This window comes from Narcine bancroftii, chromosome 3 (genome assembly GCF_036971445.1).
Source record: "Narcine bancroftii isolate sNarBan1 chromosome 3, sNarBan1.hap1, whole genome shotgun sequence".
NCBI classification, from domain to species: Eukaryota; Metazoa; Chordata; class Chondrichthyes; order Torpediniformes; family Narcinidae; genus Narcine; species Narcine bancroftii.
Genome location: NC_091471.1, coordinates 93,430,702 through 93,444,128, shown reverse-complemented (window position 1 = coordinate 93,444,128; position 13,427 = coordinate 93,430,702). Strand labels below are relative to the sequence as shown.

Genomic DNA, 13,427 nt, shown 5'->3' with positions numbered 1-13,427 from the left:
AGAAGCCAGAGAGTGGTGGTGGATGATTGATTCTCAGATTGGAAGCCTGTGACGAGTGGTGTGTCTCATGGATTGGTGCTGGGACCATGTTGTTTGTCATCTGTTTCAATGATCAAGCTTGCAGAGCTTTGATCGGGATCAGCTAGAAAAATGAGCTGAAAAATGGCAGATGGAATTTGATGCAGACAAGCGTTGCACTTTGGATTGACAAACCAAAAAATGAAATGCATGGTACATGGTAGGGCAATGAGGAGTATGGTAGTACAGAGGGATCTTGGAACACATAATTCCCTGAAAGTGGCATCACAGGTAGATAGGGTTGTAAAGAGATTTTGGCATCATCCCATCATAAATCAAAATACTGAATATAGGTGTTGGGATGTTATAGTAAAGTTGTATAAGACATTGGTGAAATCAAATTTGGAGCATTGTGTGCAGTTTTTGAAACCTAACTACAGGAAAGATAATGAACAAGATAGAAAGAGTGCAGAGAAGATTTACTGGGATGCCGTCTGACTTCAGGAACTGAGTTCTAGGGAAAGGTTAAACAGTTAGGATTTTATTCCCTGCAGTATAGAAGTATGAGGGGAGATTTGATAGAGCTATTTAAAATTATGGAGAGAGAAAGTAAATGTCTGTAGACTTCAACTGAGGGTAGGTGAGATGCAAATCAGAAGACAGGTCAAGAGTGAAAGGGGAAGCTTCATGTTCACCTTAATTCAAAGTTTAGGGGGAACTTCTCAGAGTGGTAGGAGCGTGGAGTGAGCTGCCAGCTGAAGTGGTGAATTCAGGCTCAATTTTATCATTGAAGAATTTGGACAGGTACATGGATGGGAGAGGTGTGGAGGGCTATGGACTGAGTGCAGGTCAGTGGGACAAGGCTGAAAAATAGCTTGGCACAGACTGGAAGGGCCAAAGTGGCCTGTTTCTGTGCTGCAATGTTTTATGGTTCGAAGACACAAGAACAAGAAAACAATACAGAAACATATCTGGTGTATTTAATAGTATAAGCAATTATAAACATTTCAAAAAGCAACTGTTGCAGGCCCTGCTGGGAAGACCATGAATGGAGCTATCTGAATGCATTAAAAAAAAAATCAAGAGTCTAAATCTTGTGCCATTCTACTTCCTCATACCTTCAACTGTTCTTCAGATGACATTGATACAGTATGGTAGTACTTATTGGACATCGCTAAATTGATTGAGTGGAATAAGTGCATTTACAATGTAGGGCAATCCATTTGGAGCTGCAAGTTGTCTTACAATATGAATGCAATAGCTTCCAATGACACTATGGGTTCAGTAACACAAATTAGATTTTTTTTGCATTTAATTTCACATGGTCTAGCAGGTTGAGCTTTTTGTTAATACCTGAAATGTTGGGTCACCAGATTTACAAGATAATGAAACACTGAACAAAAGGTCAACATGATTTGGGTACATAGTGAGCGCAACACTATTACATTATCAGAGATCCCACTTTGGATCCATCACTGTCTGGAAAGAATTTCTACATTCTCAACCTTGCCTCCCACCCTTCAAAATGTACAGGGGTGGGAGTGTGGTTGTGAAGGACATTGGGGTAGTGTGGTTGTGAAGGACAGCCTCCTGCCCCTTGTCTTGCTCCCCAAACAAACTTCTGACAGACTTCCATTGCCTGAATGTAGGCTCCCTGTGATCAGGAGGAGGGAAAGGGTAAAGACAGATTGGCGTCTCGCAACCTGTATCTGCAACCTGTGTGTGGGTGGTGAGGACCACTTAAATTGGAAACTATGTTGGGCAGCAGCTGCATGATTGGTTTTTTAGTGTACATTTTTAAAACGAGGGCGCTGATGTCAGTGGCAGCCCTTGGGCGCCACTTTACCTAGATATACCACTGCATTCAATGTAGCTTGATTAGACGAAAAGCTTCATGTTCACCTTAATTCGAAATTTATTAGCTGGACTGCAGTGTTTCTGCTAACTCAAAGATAATTTTGATACATTTTCTGATTTGCCTCAATCTAGCTTTGATTTCATGTGACAGCTGTACACTTAATACATTGAAGGGATCCTTCAGATATATTAAACCAAAACTTTCCATCAGTGATGGAAAGTTTGTGACATTCAGTTCTACAGAACAGTATTTCCCAGGGAAGATGTTACCGCTGAACTACCCCAAAAAACTGTTCAATCATTCATTGGCACTGCACAAGATATCTGATCTACCCAATGTAGAACTTAATTGCCAAGTATTTCCTAGTTGCCTCAATTGCACCAACCTCAAAGAGCAATTGTCTCTCTTTAAAGCTTTCTTCCAGTGCCTTCTGTTTCAGCTCGTGTAATCTGGTCAGTTCTGCAAAGAATGATAAAATAAATCCTTCTGTTACACCATTGCATCAAACATTGGGATTTGTCAGCTGTTTATAAACCATTATTGCTTCATTCACAATGCAAATTCCACTGATAAAATATCATTCAACCCTGATTACCTGCCAAAGACTGTTGATTGTCTCTCTCAAGGGACTCCAGGTTCTTTGCATGGGTTGCAACAAGTTCTAGTTTATGGGCTTCATTCTTGGAGGTTAAGGTTTCAACCTGAAGGAGGACATGGATTAGTGGTCGTTGATACAGAAACTCTTTCCATAGCTTTAAGATGTTCCCAAATGTGATACAACTAAAGATAACGTTTGGCCTGGAAGTCAGCCTGAAGAAAACTGAGGTCCTCCATCAGCCAGCTCCCCACCATGACCACCAGTCCCCCCATATCTCCATTGGGCACACTGAACTCAAAACGGTCAACCAGTTTACCTACCTCGGCTGCACCATTTCATCTGATGCAAGGATCGACAAAGAGATAGACAACAGACTCCCCAAGGCAAATAGCGCCTTTGGAAGACTACACAAAAGAGTCTGGAAAAACAACCACCTGAAGAAACACACAAAGATCAGCGTGTACAGAGCCGTTGTCATACCCACACTCCTGTTCGGCTCCGAATCATGGGTCCTCTCCCAGCATCACCTACGGCTCCTAGAACGCTTCCATTAGCGCGGTCTCCGCTCCAACCTCAACATTCATTGGAATGACTTCATCACCAACATCGAAGTACTCGAGCTGGCAGAGTCCGCAAGCATCGAATCCATACTGAAGACCCAACTGCGCTGGGTTGGTCATGTCTCCAGAATGGAGGACCATCGCCTTCCCAAGATCGTGTTCTAAGGCAAGCTCTCCACTGGCCACCGAGACAGAGGTGCACCAAAGAAGAGGTACAAGGACTGCTTAAAGAAATCTCTTGATGCCTCCCACATTGACCACCGCCAGTGGGCTGATATCGCCTCCAATTGTGCATCTTGGCGCCTCACAGTTTGGCGAGCAGCAACCTCCTTTGAAGAAGATCGCAGAGCCCACCTCACTGACAAAAGACAAAGGAGGAAAAACCCAACACCCAACCCCAACCAACCAATTTTCCCTCGCAACCGCTGCAACCGTGCCTGCCTGTCCCGCATCGGACTTGTCAGTCACCAATGAGCTTGCAGCAGACGTGGACACACCCCTCCATAAATCTTCGTCCGTGATGCCAAGCCAAAGAAGAAAGAATAGTAATGTAATTACTGAACAAAGAAAGAAAATTTGTAAAATTTTCCAAAATTCTATTTTTATGCGGGGGGGAACTATGACATGATAACAAGGATAACAGAGCTTTGCAAAACTTAGCTCCAATATTTAGGAAACTCTTTTGAACGTCACTGTCAAAGGAATGCAATACACAAAAGAACTGGAGAAAACTCAGTTGGTCACACAGATGCTGCATAACCTGCTGGGTTTCTCCAATACTTGTGTTTCTTCTTTGGCTTGGCTTCGCGGACGAAGATTTATGGAGGGGGTAAAAAGTCCACGTCAGATGCAGGCTCGTTTGGGGCTGACAAGTCCAATGCGGGACAGGCAGACACGGTTGCAGCGGCTGGGGTTTACTGCTTAACTGGCAAAGCAATCTCCATTTACCATCAATGTGGCTGTAAGCTCCTCGAGCTATGTAAAAATACCAAAATGCTGGAGGAACTCAGCTGGTCTTTTCAGCATCAATAGGAGATAAAGCTATATTGCTGATGTTCTGGGCCTGAGCCTTTTTTCAAGGGTGAAAAAAAAAAATCAGAAAAGACGGAAGCAGGATGTATCAAAAAGCTTCAGAATTCAAGGGGGAGGAATCCAAACCAACAAAAGATGTTAATTGGATGTGATAAGGGATGAGGTAGAATTTATCACATATGTGCAAAAGGAGACAGGGAAGGGACAGGACGATGTGGGGGTTCACGACAACCAGAAAAGTCGATATTAATGCCACCCTGTTGGAGGGTGCCAAGTTGAAAGATGAGGTGTTGTTCCTCCAATTTAAGGTTGATCTCAGTCTGACAGTGCACGAGGCCATGTACAGACGTGTCGGCAAGGGAACGTGATGGAGAATTCAAATGGGTGGCCATTGGGAGATCCACGCTATTGCGGTGGACAGAGCCATGGTGCTCAACAAAGCAATCCAGTATGCTTTGTTGGCGCTCACTTGCTGATACTCCTGCTTCTGCCTTTTTCAATTTTTCCTTGAAGAGCTCAGGCCTGAAACATCGGCAACATATCTTTGTTCTCCTACGGACGCTGAAAAGACCACTCAAGTTCCTCCAGCGTTTCGTGTTTTTTTTTTAACTATAATCACCATCTGCAGGTGATTGCTTCACTCAGTTCCTTGAGCTATTGCAGATTTTCAGGCCAGATGGTATGTAGTTTGGATGAGAACATGCAAATTGTGGCCAGCAGACCTTTCCCCTCTACGTAAGCAAGCCCATGGATTTGAGAAGTGCCATCAAGAAGCAGAATTGTTGGAGTCATCTTGTTGATAGCAAATCCTGCAGCTTTACTTTTATGAGGAAATTAACATTCGTGATGATGAATAAACATCACCTCTTATAACATTCGGTGGCTTTGCTGAGCAGAAACTCAACAAGACCAGCCATAAGAATTGTGGCTACATACGGTCAGAGGTCGGGTATTATGCAATGAGTGCAGAACACAATCCTGAGGCTTTCCACAAGTACAAAGCACAACTTGGAGCTTTCTGGAATATTTCCCTCTTTCCTAGATGAATGGAGCATTACTAACACAAGTAGCTGACATCATCCAGGACAAGGCAATTTAATTAGCATTTCATTAACTAACCTAACCAGTTATGCCCTCTGTGACTGATGCTCAGTATAGATTGCAGGCACCATGTCAATGTTTACTTGCCAAGGCAACTCTGAAGGCCTCCCAAATACACAATCTTGATGGCAGGACAATGGCTGCTAGTGCTCTGGAACATCACTATCATGTTCCCCTCTAAATCACACAAAATCCCAAGCTAGAAGTTTATTATCTCTTGTTCATTGTCACTAGGCCCAAATCGTGGATTTCTCAACCCAACTATTCAATGGGAGTACTTTGACCAGAAGGACTATAGTAGTTTAGAGCAGCAGCTCACGACAGAAGTGACATCAGACACCAAACGAATTTAGAAACAAAACATGTCGTGCAAAGAGTAGCAATGATTTGGTTATCTGGAGGCCATCACTCAACAGCACATTCAACTTCTGATCATTCGTTTGCAAAAACGAGGAACATGTGTCAGGAATGTTTTTCATTAGGTATATACAACTGCCTGGCTGAACAAGTATCACTGACCACAGATTAATCCATTCCCAGTTGTGTATGAAATGTTGCATTTGGGAAAGGATTGCTTCACTGTCCAAGGAGCTGCAAACAAATATCTTAATTTGAGCAGAATGGGATGGAAGCTCATTCATGAAAATGACTGGGTCTCTGGCTTAATTTCTGACAATTTCCTATAGTTGATGGAATTCATGTCCAGCAATTGTAACTCAGGGAAATGCATCATAGCAGTTAGCACATCGCCTTTACTGTGCCAGCGATCAGGACCAGGGTTCGAATCCCATGCTGTAAGGACTTTGTAGGTTCTCCTCACATCTGCATGGGTTTTCCCTGGTGGCTCCAGCTTCCTCCCACCATTTGAAACAGACTGGGGATTGTAGGTTAATTGGGTGTAAAATGGGAAGCACAGATTCATGGGCCAAAATGGCCTGTTACCGTGCTGCACATCAACATTTAAACATTTAATTTAATCAACCTAGCCTTTTCATTCAAGTCTCTGTAATGGACTGGAACAATTGCGTTGAGATTCAAGCATGCCAAAAACTAAATGCAAGTTCTGGAGAAGTGAAACATACAAAAGTGCTGGAGGACCTCAGCAGGTCATGCAGCAGCCATGGAAGGCAATCAGCAGACGGCATTTCAGGTTGGACAACTTCAGGAATAAAAATTCGGGCTAACTCTTCAATTAGAAAGTTTGGGGGGGGCGGTGAGGTGTAGGAGCACAGGTTGGAGAAGAAAGAAAGATTCTAAGAGGTAATAGGGAACAGAATGCTGGGAAAGATGCCCTGAAAAAAGGGAGGGGGTGGGGAGTTGGAGGAAGAAAAATGTGAGTTAAAGGCAGGAGAAAGTGAAGGAAAAGAGTCAGAGGCATAAGATGCACAAAGAAAAAAAAGACTGAGGCAGGGAATGTCAGAAATCGGAGATCAAAATTGATGCCTAGTGATTGGAGACCACCAAAACAGAATATAAGCAGTTGTTCCTCCAATTTATGTGTGGCCTCAACCTTGGCAGTACACAAGTCCACAGACAGACATATCAGTGTGGCAGTCAGATGTGCAATTTAAGTATCTGGCCTCTGGGAGATCCTTGCTGTTACAGCAGACAAGGTGGTGTTTTTCTAACTTGCAGCTGGGTATTTAACCTATTTTATCTGCTCCAATTTCTCTTGCCATAATTACTGGGGATAAAGTTCCAGTTTTCACATGGAAATCTGGGTGCTTTAGTTGGTCAAGCTACAAAGCTAGTCAATAATCAATGGATGTTGTTTAAGTTGATTCCTTAAATACTAGTCATGACACACTAATGGCATTGTGAAGAAAGCACATCAGCACCTCTACAAACACCTGTCAGCAGTTTGCAGAAGTTTGGTATGAGACCAGAAACCTATGCAAATTTCTGCAGAAGTGGAAAGTGTGCTGACCGCCTACATCATGGACTGGAATGGGGACACCAATACCCCTGAGTGCAAAGCCATCCCAAAGGTAGTGGACACAGCCCAGGACATCACAGGCAAAACCCTCCCCATTATTGAGTGCATCGACTGGGAATGCTGCCATCGGAGAGCAGCAGCAATCATCAACGATCCACATCTTGCAGCATGGATCCTGTTCTCACTGCTGTCATCAGCAAAGAGGTGCAGGTGCCACAAGACTTTCACCACCAAGTTCAGAAACAGCTGCTACCCTCCAAACACAAACTAAGTCAGAGACTCATTTAAGGACTCTTACTTGTATACTTTATTGATTTTCTCTTTTATGCTCTGTATTGTATAGTTTGTTTACATTTGTTATCTGTTTACTGTTCTTTGTTTATATGTGTACATTGTGCAGTTTTTTTTTGCACGGCCATTGGTTGTAATTCTTGCACGCCCGCAGGAGAATGAATTTCAGGATTGTGTGTGATATCATGAATGTACTTTGACAATAAATCTGAAAATCTGAAGTTGGAATGTAAATGTATAATCCTGAATGTGCTCATATAGACATTAGTTATTTCTTTTAAATATTTAGCACAGTAACAGGCCCTTCTGGCCCATGAGCTTGTGCTGCCCCAAATGCACCAATTAATCCACAACTCTCATACATTTTAAAGGGTGGGAAGCACTCAGAGGTAACCCATGCAGACATGGGAAGAACATAGAAACTCATTACAGACAGCGTCAGATTCTAATCTGGTCTGCTAGCGCGCTGTAACAGTGCCACTCGACTCTACTGCACAAAAAAGCAGTGCATAGCCTCGTTTCCATTTTGTTCTCTAGAAATTATAAGAAAGCCAATCTGCAGAGTCTGACCTCTTTTTGCAGCTGTTCTCGAAGATTTTCCACATCTTTTTTGAAGTTTTCCTCCAAATGTTCCTTCTCTGCATGAACAAGCTGTTCCAGTTTTTTTTCCAAACCTTTAAGCTCATTCTGGTGTTCTTCAGATAGCTTCTGAATGACTTCTTCATATACTTTTTTCAGCTCCTCCCCATCCTTCTCTAATTGAGCACATGTCGAACTCCGAGTCTCTGAATGGTAAACAAGATGCATTAGTACAGGAATTTGACAATGTCATTTATGGCTTTACATCTAGCACCTTATGGATGTTTTTGTTGATGTCTAGTCAGATATTTGAAGTTACAACTCAATAACAGATTGAGCATCCAAATTATCACTTCACCTTGCGGCGGGGGGTGGGGGGGCTAAGGGAATCTCAAATTAGAAGGTATAGATTTTAAGGTGAGAGGGGAAGATTTAAAATGGACTTGATAGACATCTTCAGAGGTGGTGGAATGATGGAGTGAGCTGCCAGAGGAAGTGATTGGACAATTGTGATATTCAAAGTATGTTTAGATGGGTACATGAACAGGAGCTGTTCAGAAGTAAATGGGCTGAATGCAGACAAATGGGATTGGCTGGGCTGGCCTGGACGAGTTGGGTTGGAGGACTCATTTCTGTGCCATAGAATGGTGACCATTTACATGAGAATGTACCATTCAAACCCCATGCCCATATTGGTTAAAAATAGAGTCGTGTCATCCTCATCACAAAAATCTCAAACTAATTACCTTCAGCAAGCAACTTCCAGAGAAGCATATACCTCAAAAGTAGTACAGGTACACAATCCTTTTTCCAGAACCCTTGGGGACAGTGTGTTCTGAATTTCGGATTTTTCCGGATTTCAGAACAAAAGCCCACCCGAATTGTGCTGCCATATCCACCCTCTTCCAGTCGCACTGCCATCTTTCTCACCTCCCCCGCCCACCCCAGTCACGCTGCCGTCTCTCTCTCCTCCCCCTGCTCACACAAGTCGCGCTACTGTCTCTCTCTCTCTCTCTCTCCCCCCCCCCCCCCATGCCCACCTGAGTCACGGTGTTGTCTCTCTCTCTCTCCCTCCGCTGTACCACCACCAGGAACAAATGCCGGTTTTTGGAGCTTTCCGGATTTTAGATGTCTGGATAAAGGAATTGTGTCCTGTACAAAATTTGTATGGAGCACAATCCTTAAATGCGAGCAGTTTCTTGCACTTCACCAGCACTGGTGACAATTGTGTTAGAATCCATGCCCACAGCAAAAAAAAAATCACCATCAAGAATAATTTTAATGCTACCTTTCTCTTAGTAACCTGGGCATAATAGAGAATGGTACAGCTATAGTCCATTCCATGGCACAGGAACCAATTCAAAAATCTAAACAGAGCAAACAGAGAAACTGAGTTGAAGTGCTGAACTGCATAGACTTGAAAAGGTTAAATATTCAAAAGATGGAAAAAAATCTTGGATTTTCTGTTCAAATATAGCCATCAAATATATTCGAGGCTGACTTAGAGGTTTTCACATTAAAGAAACCAAGCAATAAGGAGTTACAAATAAGGGGGTATTTGAATGTTTTTAAAAAATATATAATTTTAATTAAAATGCTAGTACCACCTTTAAACTATTTTGCTTGTCACAGCCCCATCCACAATTGTTTTTTTTTTAGGAGGAAATGTACAATTTTGATTTGGCACACAAGGATCAAAAATCTTCCAAATGTTTCAAGATAAACTTTTATGTTAATAACATGCGGCTAAAATTAAATACCTGAGGCTTAACTAATAAATCAATGCAGTTGACTGCTGCCTGAAAGGGCAACTTTTAACATTAACAATTAGTTCTGACGAGTATTGATGGCACGAATCCAGTGACATTAAAGCAGATTACATTATACAGAATCTCATCCAAATGAGTCATGTATCTGGCTTCTTTATTTTCAATATTAACTTCAGCTCCTAGGACAGCACAATGGCTGGGCATTCCATGAATGTAATTGTCCAGCAAAACCAATCTGCCATAGTTTACGTTCAAAATCTGATTCAATAACAGGAGCATTAGTTGCCCATGAAAAAAATACTTCATTTTCACATTTGCTTTGTTCCAAATCAAAAGAGCTCCAGTCCAATGGAATGAATTTGTCCTTTGTGATACAGAATTAAAAGCTGAATTGTACTTTTTTTTGTGAATTAAACATTTCAACTCTTAACATTAAATGTATTCCAAGGACACAAAACTTAAAATATGAAAAATTGTAGATTTTTAAGTAATCTGAATGACATGTTAAATTCAAGAGTTTGGTAGATGAGAATCAATCACAACCAAACCTAATTAAAAATCTCATCACAAGCTTGCAAGTTTCTTCACTCAACCTTTTCTTTTCTACCATAAGCTCCCTGCAACACCCACAGCCCTCAGTTATACCTTGTGCAAGAAATAGGCTAGATTGCACTAAATGTACAAGACATTTGGATTTACAGATAGTGATGAACAGATACTTAATTCTGAAACCAATATCGAACTTCATCTTTTGCTTCCCCATGTCAATATGACCTTATGTCAACTATTTGACTTGAAACTATCATGAGTTTTCAAAACAAAACTTCTGTTCAAAATCAATGCACTAAAGGAAATTCCAAGGGAGTGGGCAAGGGAAGAGCAAAGAAATATTCTCTAGCTGAGGTGGTTTCAAACACAGTTTTGACGACAACTATGGTTGCATCATTAAAACTGGAGCATCAGTAGCAGCTCCCGTGATCTTGCCTGTAAGCTGTCTCACCTGATAAACTAGAATTGGGCCCTTCAACTCAATGTCAGCCAAGTTACCACCCTGCAGTAATTCCTTTTGCCTGCAGTTGGTAATTGATCCTCTAAACCTTTCTTATCCTTTTCCTGGCTTATGGCCTTTTTGTGGACCAGTCAAATCAGAAGAGTTACGCTCGTCAGGAGAAGAGTTTAAAAAGGAACATTCATGGGGCTTTGTGCTATTGTGGATCGGTGATTCATTAGCAGGAACAAATAAAAATGAATAACAAGGGCCAATGTTAGAGTGGTCAGTGGTGAGTTCAAAGTTTTAATCGAGGGGATTCAATAAGCAGAGGCTGAGGACGTGCTACAGGTAATGTTAAGGTTAGCAAGATCTTTTCATAATAACGCAGATTTTGCGAAAACTTTCCATCATAGATGGTACTTAATTCACAAGTAGGTGTTAACTGGACATGCTGTGAAGTAAAGAGAGAGAACAAGGTGTTAACTGGACATGCTGTGAAGAGAGAGAGAGAGAGAGAGAGAGAGAGAGAGAGAGAGAGAGAGAGAGAGAGAGAGAGAGAGAGAGAAAATTCAGTTCTACAGTTCAGCAGCAGGAACTGGAACATGACAAGCTGGCAAGCTTGTGGAAAAACCCCATTTTGAAGCCGGGTGGGGAGTTCTTAGTTCAGTCTGGTTAAAGCCCTTGTGGTCCATACAAGAGGACAGGCTGCCTAATGATTCATTTGAAATAAGGGAAACAAAAAGGAACTCTGTGGTGAACTGAAAGAAAGAGGTTATTATCTGGAAAACCCTGATAGGACAAGTTTCTTCAGCTGATGTGGCTGATTAGAAGGAATCAGTTTGGTGTCCAGCGACCAACACATCTCTCTGAAAACTGACAAGAACTTTCCTGAGCGGCAACCATTTACCTTTCAAGTACCAAAGCCTGGTGAACTTCATAAATGTTAAATTCTGTGCATAGTATAAGAATTGCTTGCAACAAGGGAACTTGGAGGAATGAAAAGTGAGATTGGACTGTGAATCAAAGAACTTTTCCAAATTTACTCACACATTACATTCTTGTGCACTTAGAATTAGAAGGGGGGTTAAGTTAATAGTAACAAAGTTTGATCCTGTTTTCATGTTTAAAGATAATTAAAAGCAACCTTTGAGTAACATTGGTCTTGGTGAATATCTATTTGTGCTGGGTTTTGGGGTCCTCTGGGCTTATAACAAGTCTTAAATGGAACACTGTTTAAAAACACAGAAATGCTGGAAAACTCAGCAGGTTCATGGTGTTTATCGAGGGTAAAGAATTACAACCAACTTTTCAGGCAATGTAGCAGAGGAAGAATTGAGGGGTCTTGCCTGTGTAGGCTTGAAGCATGGACTGCGCCACATATCCAAAAAAAGTAAGATTACTGGGTCCTATGTCGGTACCCATGGCAACTCCTTTGAATTGGAGAAAGTGGGGAAGACTCAAAGCAGAAGTTATTGAGGGCGAGAACAATTTCTGCCAAGTGGAGGAAGGTGGTGGTAGAAGCTGATTGGCTGGGCCTATTGTCAAGAAAGAAACCAACATCTTTGAGGCCTTTGGTATGGGGATGGAGGTGTATAGTGATTTCATGTCCATGGCAAAGATGAGATGGTTGAGTTTATGGGACTGGAAGTTGAAGTGATGGAAGGTATGTGAAATATTGCAGATGCTGTTAGGGGTGGGGGGGGGGGGTGGAACAAAATTAATTAGAGAAAAATGTTTCTCTCTTGAGATAGAAACAAATAGATTGAAAAAAGGATCAAATAAAAGGTTTTTACTATAATCACAGCATCTACAGACTTTAGTGTTTCACCTGAACCTCGCTGCCAAACAGTGACAGCCTAGTTCAACATTCCTTCAGAGGAAACCTCCTCTCCACATCCATCCTGTGAAGACCCCCAGGATTTCAAGCCACCAATTTCAATGAACAAGGTATTCCGACTCCTATTTCCTCATGTAGAACCATTCTCATTACCGGTCCACTGAACCTTCTCCAAACTGCTTCCAACACTTTACACAACATAAAACTGCAGATGGGAAGGGATAGTTGAGGTTTCATGTTAAGACCCTGTATCAAGAATTAGTGTAGAGGGGCAATAGCCAGTATAAAGACATGAATGAAAGGTTGAACCAGGGGTTAGAAGGTGATAGGAGCAACCAGATGTGGGAGGAATATGGGCTGATGCTGCTAGTGGGGGAAGGGTGGAGTTGAAAGGCAATGACTCATGGGTATGTGGTAGAGACATGCAAGTAAAGGAGAAAGGGGCAGACAGAGGAGGATGGGGGAGGTGAGGGTAAAGTTAAAGGCAAAGGCTGGAAGAAAATGAGCTGCAATTGCTGAAATCTGAAGAGGTTTAGTGGAACCAGATAAGGCAAGGATGATGGGCAAATGGACTCACTTGCAAGAAGAGAGAAGACCCAGTCAGTATGGTGTATGGTAATAAGCATACAAGACCAGGTAGGAGAGAAGATTGAAACTGTGATGGGGAGGGAAGAGAGAAAAGAGCACAGATGACCTGAAATTGGAAAATTCATTGTTCATACCACACATTCTCAATTTTTTTGACTACGGCCCCCTTAAGACTCTGCTCATTTTATGGATCCCCTTCCTTGTGAAGCAGTCAAGTTTAGTTGATTTCTTCCATACTTCTCTCCTACTAACTATATTTAAAAAAAATA

The 13,427-nt window shown here is 42.0% G+C and overlaps 1 protein-coding gene across 3 annotated transcripts in view; it reads right to left on the bottom strand.

Moving 5' to 3' along the window:
* Positions 1-13,427, bottom strand: part of mtus1b (microtubule associated tumor suppressor 1b) — a 212,087-nt gene that overhangs the window by 17,566 nt on the left and 181,094 nt on the right. For all 3 annotated transcript variants that reach the window (XM_069924546.1, XM_069924545.1, XM_069924547.1), the window contains 3 exons: positions 7,965-8,179; positions 2,472-2,577; positions 2,262-2,335 (listed from right to left, as the gene is read on the bottom strand). In XM_069924546.1, the coding sequence (XP_069780647.1) occupies positions 2,262-2,335; positions 2,472-2,577; positions 7,965-8,179 (395 nt within the window). The remainder of the gene's footprint in view (positions 1-2,261; positions 2,336-2,471; positions 2,578-7,964; positions 8,180-13,427) is intronic.